General features: G+C 40.9%; 1 protein-coding gene across 1 annotated transcript in view; it reads right to left on the bottom strand.

Annotated features, from left to right (window-relative positions):
- The window catches only part of CARD11 (caspase recruitment domain family member 11), a 48,103-nt gene that overhangs the window by 4,100 nt on the left and 25,029 nt on the right, over positions 1–18,974 (bottom strand). Inside the window, exons 5-21 of the mRNA XM_075058526.1 lie at positions 18,118–18,297; positions 16,009–16,161; positions 15,790–15,915; positions 15,100–15,297; positions 14,428–14,607; positions 13,348–13,402; positions 11,983–12,098; positions 10,692–10,795; positions 7,920–7,972; positions 6,984–7,116; positions 6,211–6,412; positions 5,235–5,361; positions 3,871–4,111; positions 3,361–3,457; positions 2,205–2,300; positions 1,124–1,256; positions 382–561 (exon numbers count right to left, since the gene is read on the bottom strand). Of these exons, the coding sequence (XP_074914627.1) occupies positions 382–561; positions 1,124–1,256; positions 2,205–2,300; positions 3,361–3,457; positions 3,871–4,111; positions 5,235–5,361; positions 6,211–6,412; positions 6,984–7,116; positions 7,920–7,972; positions 10,692–10,795; positions 11,983–12,098; positions 13,348–13,402; positions 14,428–14,607; positions 15,100–15,297; positions 15,790–15,915; positions 16,009–16,161; positions 18,118–18,297 (2,374 nt within the window). The remainder of the gene's footprint in view (positions 1–381; positions 562–1,123; positions 1,257–2,204; positions 2,301–3,360; positions 3,458–3,870; positions 4,112–5,234; positions 5,362–6,210; positions 6,413–6,983; positions 7,117–7,919; positions 7,973–10,691; positions 10,796–11,982; positions 12,099–13,347; positions 13,403–14,427; positions 14,608–15,099; positions 15,298–15,789; positions 15,916–16,008; positions 16,162–18,117; positions 18,298–18,974) is intronic.

Genomic DNA, 18,974 nt, shown 5'->3' with positions numbered 1-18,974 from the left:
TTCCTCATAATAGCAAATACTAGAAACAAATTAATCAAAATTTCACATTGCCTAGATATGCAGTATGCAAACAGTATGCAAACAGAAAGAGCACTCACAGCATTTCAGTCTCTCAGGGGCATCCTAGCAACCACACAGCATACACATGGATAATATTCATAGACACAGAATCTCATAACCATGTGCACTAGCTGTCTCAAAAACATTCAAATATCCCAGATATTCTCAAAAAGCAGGATTTATAGCTACGCATCACTCTGATATGACTTGAAGTACCGCAAGCAACTATCGCATGTGTATGCCCCTACGTGTGCACGCATATATATGTTAATCTTTCCAACATTGAGGGTTAACAGTCATGGTCCTCTCTTATCCTATTACCTGGCTTGCATATGTTGAATTCCAGGGCACCTCCAGAGTTGAGAAGCTTCTGTACCAAGGTCTTGGCAAGCATGGTGGGAGTGAAAAGTACAGGGCGCCTGCGCTCACAGTGGATCGGTCTCACCAAGCTATAAGGGATCAGACTGAGCCTCTTATTGATTTCACTTTCGGAATCCAAATCTGAATAAAGAACAAGACATTTATCCTCTGGTTTCCTCTCCATCAGTATTTGGAGAAAAAGAAGGAGAAACACATGAACCAGAAATGACATGGTCAGTCATACTGGTCCTCCCTTCTCTTTTGTCAGGGTTGTCTTTACTATATATGCAGTAGTATGATGTCCAACCTAATACTAAAGAATTCAAGTGCCTTTTGCTTTCAAGAGATTATTTCATAGTTTCACAGGACACTTGCTTGGAGAATCTTTCTGCTTATTAGCTTGACTTACTTTGAGTTAAATGTTTTTGGACAAAGAGCAAGAAACCACCTAGGAAGAACTGCCAACCAAACAGGAAGTTTCAGTGTCCTAAACCTGCTCACGAAGGCTTAGTGCCTCGAGCACTTTTAGCAAAATCAGTTTTGGTCACCGATGCTGTCAAATTTTTGCACAGAGCGGACCACAGGTGCTACTAATAGGAAAGACCTATGACATTTTTCACAGCCATGCTGTTATGTAGACCTTTATCTAGGCCTTTATATCAGTGCCACATGTGTAAAAGCTACTACTATTTTATATCCATACCTTCCAGTTTATCAGGCAATGGCTTCTTTGCTTCAGATGAGGTCCGTGCCAGACCAGAGGGGCAGCCAGTGACGATACGGACTCGCTCATTGCTATTCATACGCTTGTATTTGTTTTCAGACCTACTGACAAACTGAAAAGGTGAACAAAGAGATTTGACCCTCATTTCTCACATTCTTTATTCTCCCACGTATTGGTCAGCCCAGACTTGTTATCTACAAGATCTGAATTACCTATGTCTATCAAAGACAAGACTCCGTGGATCTGCTGACTGAATTCTAAGGCTCTCTAAATATCATAGATCTGATTCACAGCTTTTGTTAATCCCCTTTGGGATTTCTTATTTTGTTCTCTGCTCTTAGGCGGCATGTTTTTCTCTTCGCAGAGCTTCCTGCTTTCACCAGTACAAGCACTGATGTGTCCACAGCAGAGTAACATACGCACTCTGAGTATTTGCACATATGTATCACAGGTTATACCCAAACCTCTGCCTTTTCTTTGCTGTACCAGAGAGACTTAAAACCTCCCAAATGGCACATTTTTACAGTAAGAAATAGGCTTCATGCTTTCATTCCTCATCCACCCAACTATTCCTTTATCCAAATATTAATTCGTCCTCCTGTGTATTTGCTAACCTTCACAACCATCTTCCTTCACAAGACTTTATCTTTCACCCACACAATCTCTGTCTTGCGCAGAGTCACTGACCTACAATTAGAGGACTATTTTCTGATGGAACCTTATGTCACGGAGGCTTGGGGATTTGGTCTAGCCCACTGGATTTGTCCTTATGGTTCAAGCAAAACACATTTCAGCACGATGGCAGACATGTTTGATTCATCAAACTACGTCAGTAATGGAAGGCTTGCACTTAAAAATAAACACCCCACATCACAAGAGCAGTTAGAAAACACAACCCATTAATCTTTTTCATATATTAAATCTCTTTTTGATAGGAATAAATCCTGATAGAAACTCTATACCTGAGGTGGGGTTTCTGGGGAAATTAGGATAACCTGAGAATATCTGCCAGTCAGACCCACTATTTCAGACATTTCATTGAAGATTTGAACTTTATTACCTGTAATATTTGGCCCAAAAGAAAGCTTGCTCTGGATAGGCGAGGGCTGGCTTTTGGGTCATTCTGTGGGGCAGGCTCCTCTGGCTGCAATGTATTCTAATAAAAAATAACACAGGAATTTTTCTTTCCCTCCCTCTTTTTTTCTTTCTTTCTTTCTTTCTTTCTTTTTTTTTTTAAATCACAGCATTCGAGAAACAGAACAAGCAAAAGCAGGTATTTTATATTTCCAATAAAAGGGATAGTAATTGATTGATATCTATCCCAAATACAATGCTCTAAGCAAACAGTAGACATAGCATGGCCTATGCTGAGAAACACCGCTTCTGTTACTGCTCTTCCACATTCCTTTCTTCACAGGAGACTGCTCTCCACAGCTTATGAAAGAGGTAATTTCTGCACCAAGAAATAGCATGCAAAAATTTTGCTTTCATTAGCATCTCTGCCAGTGATCTCTGTCCCTTTGATCAGTGGGGACTGGAGTACAGAAGGAATGTGTGACACTTAACCTTGATTGAAATCAAATACAAGCCCTGGCTACAGTACCTCTGCAAGTGTTAGAAGCATATATGTCTCCCAAGCTCTAAAAATAACTTACAGTAACTAATATATCAGGAATTTAGTTTTTAATTATGTAAAGATGGAATTCTTGGGTCTAAAGAAAGAAAAAGCAAATTACTTTCACTGAGGGAAAGGAGAAATCGGCAGGGCTGTTGTGTGTGAAGACCTGACAATCCCACTTCTCTGCATAGCGTGTAGGTTGGAAGAGATAGGTCTTTCTAATACGGGACAATGATAGCTCTGTGGGTTAGATGCTTGCTCACAGTAGGAGAGAAATAATTCTGATTATTAAGTCCAAGGACACAGCTTCTTCCTCACGTGGATATGAAGATCCAGTAGAGGCTTACAGGCAGAGAAGAATGAAAAGGATTAACTAAGACACAGAACATATATTAGACTTTTAAAGTGTACTCCCTCATAGCTGGAAGGGTTAATAGTGTGCCAGAGCTAGGGCCACTGCCAGGGACGCTATTATTTAAAGCAAACATAAGGTGCCCATTGCCTCACACAATCAAAACCCACATAGAGTGTAAACAGGACTTTCTGTAGAATCAACAATGAACAACAAGTAGCAGTGACCTTGTTTGTAGACACTTACCCGGAGTGCCCGAAGGGTATTATATGAGCCTTCTGTCTCATCTCTGCTTCCTCTGTGCATCAACCGCTGCAGCTTCACCAAAAGAAGTTGCTGGGCTCTGAAAGGAAGGAAGGAATCACATAGATCAAGATATCTTTGAAACCACTGTGAAGAAAGCTGGATTGCAATGGGTCTGTGCCTACAGAAAAGATTAAATAGAAATAGCAGTGAGGACCGACTGAACCACACAGTAAATGCAGGAACAAAATAATGAGCAGGACTGCAGTGCAGTTAAGGATTAAAGAATCTCCACGGCATATTTTCCTATGATACTTTTTGAGAAACCCACATTATTCTTTCAGGTAACATCTGGAGTCTCCTTTTTAAAGCTTTATAGCTCATATTACAGTTTAACATCACCAGGCCTTATCTCAAAAATTAAGACATATACCTCTTTCCTTACAGCAGCTATGAATTTCCCTGTTTACAGAACCACTGCTCTCAGCTGTGGCCACTCAGTGCTACACTCACCTGCTGTAGCTGGGAATGGTCCCCATTTCCAGGTCCCTGTCGGTGAACGGATCAACTCTGGCACACAGCCACTCGCACCTCCCCTGGTACATGGTGTCGAGAATATGAACAATCTCGTCACATTTCACTGACAGGGAACAGCAGTCCAGCTGGCTGGAGATGTTCAGATTCAAGCGGATATGAAACGAGTCCCCCGACGTGATCAGCCCTTCTTCCAGTTCCGACAGCAGTTTGCGGTAACCTGCAGCAGCGAAGGAAGGGGTGAAGCGTGATCGCTACCGGTCAAAGCTCAGTATTCCTGCATTCCCGGGCATCCTCTGGGGAAAGCACACAGCACAAACTTCTGAGGCCCCTCCGAGAGAGGGTTTATACTTCCAGAGTGCTCGTTACACTAGTTACAACAAGGTTAACGGGCCTGCGCCTTAAAGACACTAATGGGGCATTGATTCAGAAACAGCTCACGCTGCTGGTATCAGAATCTGTGAGAATTTTCTTATAGTAACGATACTTTTAGGTAACTCCATTTTCAGTACTCCACACATGACCTGTGAAACAGAGAACTTGTCAGCAAAGACGCAGACACAGCCATAGCTCTATCCTGTAAGTACAGCTTGAGTTCTACCACCAATTTCAATGACAAGCTATTCCCTTTATTATTAGCTCTAATTGGCAATCCCACAATCTATAACATGCTATATCTGCAGGTAAGTGGTGCTCAGAAAAAATTGCAATAGTCTTTCCTACCTTTGAAAACATCAAAGAAAATCAAAGACATCACTTCCTGTGTGATCTATGCAGCTGAAATTCTCTAACCAGCATTAAAAAAAAAAAAAAAAAAACCACAAATTTATATACACCAGTAAAAAATGGATTTTGGAATGTAATTTTTGATCCATAACCTGAAATTATCATTACAGGCTGTGAACACTAAAATCAAATTCTGTTCACCACACATGAACTCCAGCTGTTAAAGATAAGATAAAGCCACAAAGGTAATAAACAGGGCAACTCCATCAGGTAAATGCTAAATTGACTTCAGCTGGATAAAGATGATTCAGCTCACCACATTGTATTACAGAAAACTGTACATAAAAATAAGCTTGAATGTGTTTTGTGTCATGTCATTATTGGCCCACCATGTAAATTCTTTAGAGTCCTGTAGCGACAAGGATATGAGCTTTTTTTGTTCTCAGTCACAAAGCTAAAACCTGGAGCAGTTACACAGAGTAGCTATAATTAGCACCAGTGGGCATGCTTCAGATTTATACCAATACAAAGGATATTCCAGTTCTGTCATTCTCATCCAGACAAGTTAGTATAATAGACCTGGGATGATTTGAGATGAGAAATACTTTTGGTCTTACCTTCATGATTTGATTTATACTGGAGTGTTACTGGACCACTACACCTCTGAATTGTCCAGTGAACTTCTTCCTTTGTGCAAGTATCCAAGGGAACACTCTGATTTTCCCCTTTGATGCAGCCTTCCAACTAGATATGAAAGAAATATTAACTCTCCAGTGCAAGTTCAATCTCTAAGTCAATTATACTATCTTTTTTAAGCGGCATAATCTTTTTCTGATTAAACAATGCAGATACTTTGCTATCAGGATGCAGATTACATTCTAATTATTTAATTTCTTTTCTCTCAAATTAGGAATGCTAACTGTCAACAGAACTGCAGCTCTTTGACAATCCCAGGCATCCCAGTAGTAAGTAGTGCAGGAATATAAGTTGTGGTGTTTTTTTCCCCTTGGAGGCATTTTAATAGGAAAATGGTTTGGGAACATTGGCAATGGAGAGAAAACTAAGCAAAGAGCAATTTAGCAGAAGCACTGTTGAACTCCTGCTTATGTGATGCCAAGGACAGCCATGCAGCTGTGCAGCCCTTCTTCGCATTCATATTGCAGCTGTATCCATTTCTGTTCATAACATGTCCAGTCCCAAGACAGGCCACCCTAAAGAATGGTTCAGGAGTCATCATGCTAAGCTAAGTAGCATGAACTGCCTTTCAGGCAGGAAAGTACTAGGAAGTTGAGAGCAAATCCCATTCTAGTCTTTTCAAAGGGGCTGCACTATACAATACAGTATTAAATAAAGCATCAGTTGCTCTAATCTCTTCCATATAGAGCTACTGTAAAGCACAAATGAGCGTGTGTATGCCTGTAAATACTATTCTCCTGTATTTTCATAGCGAACAGCTGAATTTCTTCTGCATGAGTCATATGCTTTGTCATTAATACAAGATGAAAGAAGAAAGAAAGGAAAGTATTGTGGTGAGTGTGCATGCATGTAGGTGGACAGACACCCAGTACTGTTTGTTGATGATTCTATGCTCACCAGTAGGATTTGGTGTCCCTCCCGAAGGCCTGCTTTCTCTGCAAGTGATCCTGTCTTGACAGAGCTAATGAAGCTCCCTTTATCATTACCCCCAACCAGAGTGATTTCTGAATTGAGACTGTCTCCATTCAGTGTTACGCGCTGGATAGTATGGCAGGAGTTTCTGATGCGACCAACAGATGTGACAGAGGGACGAAAAGGTCTGTGTTCACGAAAGGAAGTAACAGTTAGTTATCTCAGCTTTTAGCTACCACTCCTGACATAAATGCATGCATGATAAATGAGAGACATATAAATAAACTTTTAATGTTATCAAGCACTAGGATCTAAGAACTCTAAAAGAAATCCTTCTCATTACTGCGTAAGTTCTGGAGAAGAGCATCTGGATAGCTTCAAGTGCTCTGACATGACTGAATAACTCAGATGTATAACTACCTCACCTAGCAACCTGTGGCAGCAAGATAACAAGATCACAAGGATAAATTTAGGCCTCTAGAACATTTTGTCTGCCTTGAAGGTTTTGAAATTTTAGGATGACCTTCATTGGTTTACAGGATGTGAAAGGGTTCCAAAATAACATGTTATACTGCTGCTGACATAAAGAAGTAAAGACTTAGCACAGTATCATGAGATATATGTGTCAAATGACAACTTGTGACATCATATTCCTGCCATTATATCTTCAGCAACTAGTAGTTAAATGGAGGATTTCTACCATAGTAGCCTTTCCCTTCAGTCTCTGTTTAAGGTAGGTAAACTGGCATCCCAAATACCTTTCCAGAGAGAACTTTCTAAATATGGAGTTGACATGCTCAAGCTCATAGGCATCCAGGCCTTCTGACTGATGAGAAGAAGAGGAAGAGTGCACTGAAGGAGCTCCATGTGACTGCCTGTCATGACTGTCATCTGAAAAGAGTAACAAGAATAAAAATGAGTCCCAAATAGAGTGGCAAAGAGGGAAAAGGGGAAAATGAATGTTGGATTCATCCCAGCCAAAGCTGAAGGAGGACATTCCTGATGCAGAGGCATGATTCATGTCCACAGCCCATGGCAAGGAATGCCATTCGTGCTTACCAGACCCACCTGATCACTCCCACAGAACAGCAAGTTGGAAGGGACCTCTGGAGACTGTCTAGTCAACCCCCCTGCTCAAAGCATGGTCAGCTAGAGGAGATGGCTCAGGACTTGTCCAGTTGGGTTTTGAGTATCTCCAAGGATGGAGACTAGTGAACCTCTCTGGACCACCCTGTTCCAGTGTTTCACCACCCTCACAGTAAGAAAGTTTTTTTTTTTTCTGTTTAAATGGAATTGCTTGTTCTTTAGTTTGTGCCCATTGCTCTGCTCCTTTCATTGGGTAGCACTGAGAAGAGTCTGGTTCTGTCTTCTTTACTGTTTCCCCTCTCAGTTTGATGCTTTCCTCATTTTAAGGCTGAAGGTCTTCTTATCAACCTGCAAACCTCAGCCAAGCACCCTCCATCTATTCAGTCTAATCTTTCTCCCACTTAGTTCTTCAGGAATAACTGCTTTCATATTCTCACCACTATTTGGCCCTTTGTTTTCTTGTTACAGTGAACTGACTTGATTTTTGCTCAGACTATATGTCTCATCTTATTTAGACCAGGAGTTGATTATTTGACAATATCTGTAGCTGGTGAGCTAATCACATAGATCTCATAGTTAAACTGTATACATTATATCCTCTTGCTTACCATCTAGCTCCAAAGCATCATATCCAAAGCTGTCATTGTCCTCTTCAACCAGGCTGAAATTAAAACAACAAAGCATGAGAATGAAGAGAGAGAGAGAGAGAAAGCTGTTCACTTTCCGGTTTGCAGCAACTTTCCAACTTCAGCAGATTTCATTAAGTTCTGAAGGAGGAACACTTTCTGTGAAAAAGAATGATGTTGGAGGTGTTGCATCAGACAATGGCACAGCTGCAAAAAAATAAGCAAGTAACATACTTGTGGGCCCAGGGAAGGTGTAGGAAGATGCCAGGAAGACAATATGTGTCAGCCGACATGGGAAGCCTGTGAAGCAGCAAGATGGTTCAGAAGGAAGAATTGCTAACAGCGGTGAGGGAATGAAGATTTTGCTGAAGACAAAGGGAAGCGGCTGACAGATGGTCTCATATGCGTGACTTGCACCACACCTGCTTCAGCACTGAGATAAATCGTTGCATAATGTCTGCTATATATATATTGCAGCATGTTTTTTTTCCATGATAGATCAAAAATGTCAGAAGCTCACTGATGGACAGAGTGAATGCAAGGGAAGTGACTGAGGTGCAGCAGTAAAGGAGTAATTTACCTGCTTGATTTAAGGTACTTGAAGCATTTTATAACGGCTTAATGGTACCTCGCATAGTTACTCGGATACCTACAGTAACAGAATGGCAAGGTGTACCAAGCTTTTCCACAAACACTCTTATGCCACAGCTCTGGTCCCAGTCCAGCTCCCACTGACACAAACTTTCCTGTTAAGGGTGACTAGATGGGTTGGCTTTAAAAACAAACAGTTAAAATTCACCAAAATTTTGTTCTTAAAGGGATATTGGGAATATCGAGCCAAGTGAGTGATCTGTCTGCTTCACTAGAAGGACTTCATTAAAGCTTGTCCTTTGGTTGCAAAGCTGTTTAAATAACAGCTTGTTGTTTTTCCCATTCAGAATGATTTGTAGGTCTCCTGTGGAGCTGATATTCCTCATATTTGGCTTCAGGTGAAGGGTGAATTTTTGCAGCCAGTCTGGGGAGAATCAGCTATTTTTATACCATGCATAAGCGGGGAAATAATATACCTTTTCCTACGTTAAATTATGATCTCACTTTTTTTCCACACAAATCAAGATCAGATGAACTGTGAAACCTGCAACTTGGCATGCAAATAGCAATTATTTTGGATTATGTTCACCAACAAGTTAAAAAAACCTTAGCAGGCTAATTATAAAGTTATAAACTACAGTGGACTTTTGGGCATGCACATGAAATACTTGACTTTAGTGATTATTAGCTCAACAAAGTAAGGCCACATTCCGACCTTGCTCCACAGTACCTTTTCCTTCCACATGCCAGTGGGAAAGAGTATCTAACATGAGGAAAATTTTCAGATTTCAGTACAGCTCCGTCTTTCAATGCCTTAATATATGGAACAGGGTATAGTCAGAGCTGTAGTGAAATAAGTCCACAAGACGAATAATATCCATGTAATCTTTACTGCATTCTGTAATATACTGCAAATATTTAAATACTCACGCATGCTAAAGGCTTTTCAAGTTAAGCACCTGAAACACGAAACATTCAAATCATTAATAAAACAACCCTTTTTCTCCATCTTGAATTAACACAAGTTACTTTAAAAAGGGGCTTGGAGGACAATATAGGAGAAGCTAAGGGAGACTAGAATAAACTCTGCCTAAATCCTCAGCAGCCTAGAAAATTATGTGGGAGAACTAGCTGAGGATGCCCTCAATGGAAAGCTGTATTGCAAAGCTTTACACAGAGAAAGAGAGGCAAAAGTGGCGGTCTGCCAGAGATGAGTTTGTTTTGAAAAGCATTAAAAATATAAAGTTCTCATAAAGATTAGATCTAAAAAATAGATCTAATAAAGATCTCCACACTCCACATATATTGCTTTCTTCTAAACTTGTTTGCTTGGGCTTTGTTTTTTTCTTCTTCTGCTTGAGATCCTTAGGGAGTGTACTTCTATCTTCTGATATTTCTGATACAAACACTGATACTATTGACACCAGCACCAAAACAGTATTGTCCAAGTATTGCATTGCTATAAACCTTTTCTAAAAGGGGTCAGTGCCATTTAGGGGACCATGAGGCCAGCAAGGTCTCTCTCCTTCCTGCCAATAATTTCCCATTCCCTAGCTGATCTGATTTTGCTCGCGGGGCCGTGACCCGACAGAAGTGGAAGCTGCAGCAGAAGATGGAGCGGAGGGTGATGCATCTTTCTGCCCCCATTGCTATGCTGAGATACAGAGTTCCGAACCCGACAAAAACTGCCTCCTTCCTCCACTTCTCCCCGCCATTCCTCACAGACATTCAAGCAGCTCTGCTCTATTTTGGCAGCTTACAGAGGAGAAGGAAGGGCTTTGAGAGAAGGGGAAAGGACAGGGACACAGACACAGGCAGCGCGGAGCTGAGAAGCAAAAAGTGAAGCCCCATCAGTCTCCAAAGGTAGAACACATTCTCCATCAGTGCCCGGTCATTTCAGTAGTTTCTTGTTATGTACATTAAAAAAGTCAGTGCTGCAGTAGTATCACCGTGTCATTCACCCCAGCTGAACTATCGGAGACTCCTGAGTGTTTTGGACAAAATGAGAGGTAAAGGACTGCAGCCTGGAGAAGTTCAGCGAGTTAGTCCTGCTGCCTAATAGAACCTCTCCAACTAGAGACAGACCCAAGGACATCTACGGCCCTTTTACCTCCTCCTTGTGACAACAGCTTCCCGGCATATCTCACCAGCGTGGCTACCTACCTGCAGTGAGGGGCATCCTCTTTGCAACGCCGGACTATGGAATCATTTCCTGGAGGTTCAGGAGTGGTAGACATGATACTGTCATTGCGATTTCTCAGGGTTTGCTTTTAAAAAACAAAAGCGACAGAAAGGTTATCTGTCTTAAATGTGCTATCATTTCTAACTTACAGAAGCATTAGCCTGCTAGCTTGGAGTGGTACTCTGCACTGTGAAGCACACACAACGCTAAGAAAAATTGATTCTAGATGAGCAGAATGCTACACACAGGAGTATTCGTATTAATGTATTCCAGTATTTTAGCAATATGCACAGCTTGTGTGTTAGCACAGTACCTCTTTCTGTGACCACATGACTGGCTGATTTACCAAACAATTTTAACTTTACCCTTGATGTGTGGCTTCTGTGTTGCACAGCTGACATATAGGAGGAAGAGGATGAAAGCAGAATGTATGTATACTTATATACATAAATAGTAGTAATGAGGAACAAAAATACAGAACTCCATACATTAAATTATTAATCTAGTACACTGGAAACTAAACTCTGAATTGTGCTAGAGGGAAGACAGTATAAGTCATCTAAATATCCAACAGATATTCCAAAGAATATTCCTGACCCAGCTAAGCTTATTACGAGTGGCAGGGAGTTCTTTCCTGGCTATTCTTGGGTATAATTTTAATTTCCTGGGGGCAGCATTTTTCATGGTGTTCTAGAAAGATGTTTTGTTCTTTGTTATTAACACTCTGCAAGAGCACTCTCTCTGTCTGCTTGTCCTGCTGTGTCGGTGCTCACATATGTATAATGGAATATCTACCTTGGGAGATTATGGGGATACAGCAAGCAGGGAAGAAATGGTTTGGCTATGGTGTGCAGAAATTTCCAACTGTGATCTGCACCCCTTTTCTCACTCACTATTATGTATAGACAGGAAAAGCATTAGAGAACTCAAAAAAACCCTGAAAATTTTCTTAAATAAATTACAAAGCAGCTTTTAAAGAAAATCTCTTCCTTCTAAGAGTAAATGCGAAATGGCATAAGGAGACAGCAAGAGGTCATAAATACATTTGAAATATCTTTAAATAAACATAAACCAATTCTGTGATTTTGGAAAAGGCTAATAACATGGCTCTAACAAAAAGCTGGTAAAAGGATTAAGGGAGCTTCTGACAAGGGCCTTGAATGCGATCACAGCTGGGATGCTGGCGAAGTGCTAACACTGGGTTGTGAAAGCTCTGAACCACGTTAGCAAAGATGGTCATAGACAGGCAAGAGGCATCTGAAGGCTCCTTACAATCTTGCTGACTTCGCAGCTGCTGATGGAGTTACTGATGGAAACAGAATTAGAGGAACTCGTGTCTGTGCGGCCATTGCTGGCATCAGCCCCATCTTCATCCTGTGCTCTGATTGCTGCACTCACAGGTGACAGAGAAAAATACAGACACCGGAGAAAATCATGTCAGATCACTTCCAATACAGAGTCTTTCACAGATTTGCAACAACACTTAGGTTATCTTTCCATTTCAGCTTCTCTTGTTTCCCCCACCCTGGACTGGACAGAGGCTCCAGAACGCGCTCTGTGCCCTGCAGCTCAGCCTCCTTTTCCTTCCCCGTCAGCTTCCCGACAAAGTACAGAAATGCACGCCACTCTGGACAGCCTCTCGGCAACTTTTTCCTTCAACTCTGTCCTGTACGTTTTTATTAGATCTATGAATAATGTTTGACAAATTAAAGAAGGATTGTTTTTATTAGTTTATGTTTTAAGTTCATAGTCTCAATCTGGTAGTCTGCAATAAGGTTGGCTCACTGAATTACGCTTTTTTTACAACATACAATTTACAACGGGGACCAAGAAGCTTGAGAGACCTCAGCAGTCTCAGGTAGCACAGTGTGAATGTCTTTGTGGACTCCTTCCCTTCCTCAGCACCTCTAATTTGCGCTAATGTTGCACGTTACCTGATACCAAACATACTGTTTAACATGCAATATCTTGCAGCAGGAAACCTGTTTCCCATCATATTTTGTACAACAGTGAGCACACTGCCGCACATAACAAAAAAAGGAGGTGCTGCCTAAGATGGTGTTTGGTTCAAGAACAGTGTTACATAAATAAGAGGAATTAGGAGTAGCTCAAACATGAGTATACAGCAACGAGTTTGGTAACTTGGCAGCTGTCTGATGGGTGGGTCAACCCCCATCTCCCAAAACCTTGCCAATGCTTTAGATTTAAAATTAACTCCCTTTTGCTGAAGGTCAAAGGAACTCATTAGACAATCACTAGATTAGGGTCTTTTCAGCTTGAAGGCTTTTTCCAACAGCAAAAAGAGACTAGTATAATGATTTTTAGTACAGGTGTTACACTGATTACTTCAAGATTTCTGTAAACTAAAAGGAAAATTGAGTAAACAGAAAATTTAGGTAAGCTATGGGATGCAATATTGTGTGTCTGTGGAGGCATCTTTGGATGGAGAGGACATTCATGTAAAACACTTGACTACTTTAAATTATGACATTGTTAACTATGAGGGAAACTATTTTACTGACTTGAACTTAGTTAAGAATTTCCCTAGTTGGCATATCTGTTAAAACAACTTAAAGAGATTAAGTGAATGAGACAAACCAACAGAAAAGGAATAAGGACATGGGTGCTTTTTCTGACCTTGAAATTCTGATGTTTTGTTCATGCTGACAGGGGATTTAGCTCTTGGATTTATCTAAAAGAAAGAGGACAAAAATCAGCACAAATCCAGAACATTTGCCACACACAGTAAACCAGATATTTTCACTCCTTTTTCACTGTTATGCTGCAATATATTTGCCCTCCTGTAAACAACAGGACCCAAAATTTAGAAGATATTTAGGTATCTAAATGCCACTGCAGTGAATGAGAGTTAGCTACCTAACTACTTTTAAAAGATTGGCCCAAATGCATTGCAATTTCCAGATTCTGCTGAGGGAACAAAGAGACAAAAGGTGAAGTGGGTGCCTTGGGACTGGTTTCAGGCAGCCGTTATTACAACAGCCATCCTTTTGGAGTGTGCAAGGTAAAAAATGCAGCTCTATTGCAATAAGTAATAATGACAGTCAGAGCTCAGAAAGGTTATGAAGGGCAGGGAGAATTCAAATGCAGATGAAAGGAAAGAGAAGCTCAAACCCTCGAATATTAGATTGTATATTTTTTTACAATTCATGCATATAGCATCAGATAATAGCTGTATGAATGCAGCTACTCAGGGACCTAACTCATGCTACCCTTTGCTCTTAAGTGAGAGGAAATTGCCATAATTTAATTCTAAATTAGGTGGTTAATTTTGTTCTAGATTATGTCCATTTCTTTCTATTACTCCTTGCAGCTGATATGAGCCTTTCCACCAGTGCTTCGTTTTCCACCTTCAGTTACTTGTGTGCTGGACTTTGGGCATTATGTAATTTTTTTTTTCACTACAGTTAAGGAGGCAAAGAATCAATTTATTGACAACGCTCCAAGAATGTGAATGAACAGCAGAAGGAAGGATAATACACAAAATGGGGAGAAGGGGCAGAAAATGGTCTGTGAAGCCTGATTATATCTGCTCCTTAAGATGCAAATCACCACAGGGCAAAAACTGACAGCTCACTATCATATCTATTCTTATTTTTACAGCACAGCACTTTCAGAGGCATGACCGCAACGTGTATTATGTCTCTTAGTTCTAACAGCCCCTGCACTATGTCATTCCAGCTTCATATTAAGACACACCTGGATTCCCTTTAGATTCACTCTTCTCTTGAGTCGAGCTTGATCAGGCAAGAAGAATTTGTTGTCTTCTGGAGACTCTTCAGAAGTGGAGGAGTCATCTGCTTCCTGACCATTGGCTTTTGGGCTAGGAGTCCCAAAGGTCTGGGAAATAATGGTAATGGGAAGATTCCGTGGCAAACTCTAAAGATCAGAAGGAAACACTTTATTTCTGAGACCGGTTTGGTACAACTCTTCATGACTGCCCTTTAGAGTAATCTGATTGAACTTTCTGTGACTCCAGTGCTTCAGAAGCTCACGCAGAATGTGGCTCCAGACCCAAATCAGTAATTTAGATTAACATTTGTGGGGATTTCTGCTCACTGGGACATGTTCCTCAAAAGTATTTGTAGTTTCTACCCCAGTGTAGACATTAGTTGTCTTTCTGCGTTTCTTTCCCTTCCATTTAAAATCAAGTTGTGGAATGCCAGCCTTTGAGAAGCTATGTGCATGACACAGACAACTTGAAGCCCACTGTAGTGAAGAACTCACAACACTGACGTTTAGTAGAAGGAGGTTATTTTTTTCAGTTAATTCATGGAGGGAATTAAAAAAGTCCCCTCTCCCTTCTACACCAAAATGTTTTTAACAGCAAGTCTTAAAATAAGAACTCATGTCTGTCTTCCTCAGCCCTACCTGGTCGTGAAAGTTATTGTCCTTAGAGAGCCGTCGGAGTTTGCATTCTAGGTTAACAATGCAAGCTTCTTTCCGAACCACCTCAATTCGGAGTTCATCATTTCTCTCCTCCAGCTCTCGAATCTGCTTCCTGTATTTATCTTTTTCAATCAGACAATGTGAATACTGTGTCTGAGCCTCATCGCGCGAGCGGAATGCCTGCAGTGGAGAGAAGAAACCTTTTTTGCACCTGGGCACCAGCCACATTCTCCTGCTGGGTTTGTTTGTAAGGTGTTTGGAACAGGGACTTCAGAACTCATAACCATTCACCAATTAACACAGCAGTTAGGACCAGGATGTGGCACAGTAGTACCATTAAAAATTATGATGATGAGGATGGTTCATTTCCAGCTCCCTCTTGGTTGGTGGCAAAATGCTCCAGAGTGCAAACCGGATGACTTGACACTAATATAAAGCCTGCAGTAGCTGCTGTTAAGATCTTAGTCCTGCCTGCCAGATGCTACGCTGTGGAAACAACCCAATATTATCCCATGTTTAATTACTGTAATGCAAATTCCAACAAGTAGCAATTTCTTGTAACTGTTTATTTTTTAATGGTATTTTGGGTCCAATTACCCACAATTCCCCAAAGTGACACATACAAGATACAGGCTTTTGCTACTGATTTTCCCCACTTTAACTGTTAGATACCTGGTCTCGCTCCTTTTCCACCTCTTCTAGCTGTATCATCACAGTGTTCATACGGTGCTTGTACATCTCACAGTCTTTTCCTAGTGTTGAACACTTTAACTCCAAATCTTCTTTCTCTTCAAGATACTGGAAATGACACACTGTTAACCACCACTGCTCTCAGAGGTCTTTTGGGCACTAGCCTGAGATAATCCATCTTTCCATCCTTCCATTTCTCACCTTGTCTCTCAAGTCCTCCACATGACGAATCTCCTCTTGGAGATTAAAAATCTTGTTGACCAACTCATGACGATCTTCTAGTGCCTCCTTACGGTCATGTTCTAGAATATCCAAAATGGCTTTGTCTGAATCTGGCAAACTCCTCTTGTCAGCCTGAGGAAAGACATTTTTAAGAGGCAGGCCAGGGAAAGAGAAAACAGTATTGCAGGGAGAAAAGTAACAGAGACAGTAACAAACAAGAGGAATAGAAAATGAACACAGTATTGCAATGGGAAAGCAGGAGAAGAGGTGGACGTTTGTTCATATTTTAAAATAGTGTCAGAAAAGATGAATAAAGGCTGTCTTGCTGTCAGAATAGTCTGATGAAGGAACTGTTTTACTGTTTTATTGTACTGGCTATAATTTGATCCATTTTGGATGCAGTGACAACTCTTCACTCCAAGCCCTGCATTCAAAACTCTTCTCTATTAATCAGCTCTCACTGAGCACAAAAATCACCCTTTGCCAAAGAGCAGGGCCTAAGAAAACATTCAGGGGAATTTTTAAAGCATGCATAGGCTTTACAGGGCTATGCTCAGAGAATATTAAATATGCCTGGGGTAGCTGGTACCACTGCTTCACTTTCTATAGTGTCCAGCAATATTTTTTCTTTCAGATTTAAAATTAACAAGATTACCAGAGCAGGTTCCAACAAATAAATAGCCATCCAAAATTAACCATAAATGGAAGATGAAAAAGACACAAAATGCAAGCAAGTAATATGCATATTTATTTTTAAAATACCTAGACTAAGTTGGAGATTTCAGTGACATATTTGGTTACCTAATATTTCTAAGTATACCTAAGTATTTCTAAAACAAACTGCCTTTTGTTTATTTATCCTTTCAGTTAGGAAAAATTTCAATCCTATTTTTAGCTATTCCATGATTATTTCTCTGTTTCTTTAGGTGCTGTAAGACCATTGCAATTAATATAAGAGATTCTACCTGGACCAGAACTCCCAGAACCTTCAATACTACACCCCTTTTCAACCTTTGAATTGGATTTGTACTAGAACTAAAAATCATTAGGCACTGCTAGAAGCTGCAGCCATTTCTGAAATGCATTCTATCGATAACTTTTTAAGTGTCATTTTAAAATGCCACAAGCCTTTTCCAGCAAAGTGCTAAGCACTCTCACATACATCCTAATATTTGGCTAAACTCTTCACAGAGTAACACAGTGCTAAATTTGCTGCATATCATCCTTTTTCCCTATCTGCCCAAACAAAGGTTAGTTAAGACCCCTGTGCAAGTTACAGCAGCATTCTGCAGGGCATTCTGGTAACTAGTGACCACTCAAGTACTGAAACCTTTATTACCCTCTGCTTCATTAAGTCCTTTTGGCACAGATATGACAATAGCCTAAAACTGGGTACACAGAGCCACTGTCAGAAATTTCTGGGCCAGCTATTTAACACAGCTTTGTAGTGACAGACTGGTACAAAGAACCACAGCAGGGCTAAAACACGGAGTTGAATGCTCAGCAATTAAACAGCTGCACTCTGCACCTTGAAAGAGCCAGTCTCTCACGTACAGCTTGATTTATTGGATGACAATTTTTTTTTGGTAGAACTCCTCCTCATGCATGTGTTTGTACAAGGAGTATTACAGACAGCTGGGAGCTGTAAAATCAACCTTCTGTTCTTCCAAACTCTGCACGCTTTGCAGGTAGAGGTTTCATCCAACTCTTCCTAGCATGATAACAGGAGTATGTGTTGAGTTTGAGGTGAGGAGTGGTAGCAGAGACCATGCCACCTCCTTTTGTGCATAGTTACCAGTTTCCTTGTTATATACTCAACTCCCTGTCCCTTACTGAGAACACACGGGAGCTGTCACCACCTGCTGCTTCTCTGTCCCACTCTCACAGCTTTCTCCAGACACTTAGATCCTGAAGCCACCAAGGCAGGCTGTGAGGAGATGTGGGGTATGTGAGAGACTATGGGAAGAGAGTGTGGGGGTGCCTGGAGGCAAGGAGTCGTCAAAGCCTGCTGAGAATCCATCATCTGGAGAAGCAAGAGGGGTAAGCTGAAGTGGCTGGAATTTTAAATGTAGCAATCTGCTTTTATACCTGAATGATGGACTGTAACTCCTGGATTTTAGTCTTCATCATCTCATTTTCCCGCTCCAGCTCTAGAACCTGTTCCTTTTTGGGTCGGTTTTCAATATCATTTTTCAGCTTCAAAGACTGGTTCCTCTCCAGCTTGCACTCCTCTTCCACCTTGTTCAAGCGATGCTTCAGCTGGTCAATCTAGAGTGGCCAGGGAGCAGTGAAGAGGAAAAAGGAAAGGAAAGGAAAGGAAAGGAAAGGAAAGGAAAGGAAAGGAAAGGAAAGGAAAGGAAAGGAAAGGAAAGGAAAGGAAAGGAAAGGAAAGGAAAGGAAAGGAAAGGAAAGGAAAGGAAAGGAAAGGAAAGGAAAGGAAAGGAAAGGAAAGGAAAGGAAAGGAAAGGAAAGGAAAGGAAAGGAAAGGAAAGGAAAGGAAAGGAAAGGAAAGGAAAGGAAAGGAAAGGAAAGGAAAGGAAAGGAAAGGAAAGGAAAGGAAAGGAAAGGAAAGGAAAGGAAAGGAAAGGAAAGGAAAGGAAAGGAAAGGAAAGGAAAGGAAAGGAAAGGAAAGGAAAGGAAAGGAAAGGAAAGGAAAGGAAAGGAAAGGAAAGGAAAGGAAAGGAAAGGAAAGGAAAGGAAAGGAAAAGGAATCATTCCTAGCTCAGATATTTACTGCTTTGAAAACACTCTCACTTCCAGGTGAAAATGTACGGTCATAGGTGGAAAAAATAGCTTAAACTGTGAATGCTAACAAGCAGCAGATAATTGGGTGTATGTGCGTGTCTGTTCAATGTCCACAACTGAACTGTTGAACTCTCAAGCAGAAGCCTGCTATTTGCTAGCTACAACTGGTATGGGCTGGCTGTAAATTTTGGTAACATCTG

Source organism: Buteo buteo, chromosome 27, assembly GCF_964188355.1.
Source record: "Buteo buteo chromosome 27, bButBut1.hap1.1, whole genome shotgun sequence".
NCBI lineage: Eukaryota > Metazoa > Chordata > Aves > Accipitriformes > Accipitridae > Buteo > Buteo buteo.
Note: the sequence above shows the minus strand (reverse complement) of the source record. Positions and strands in the feature narration are given on the sequence as shown.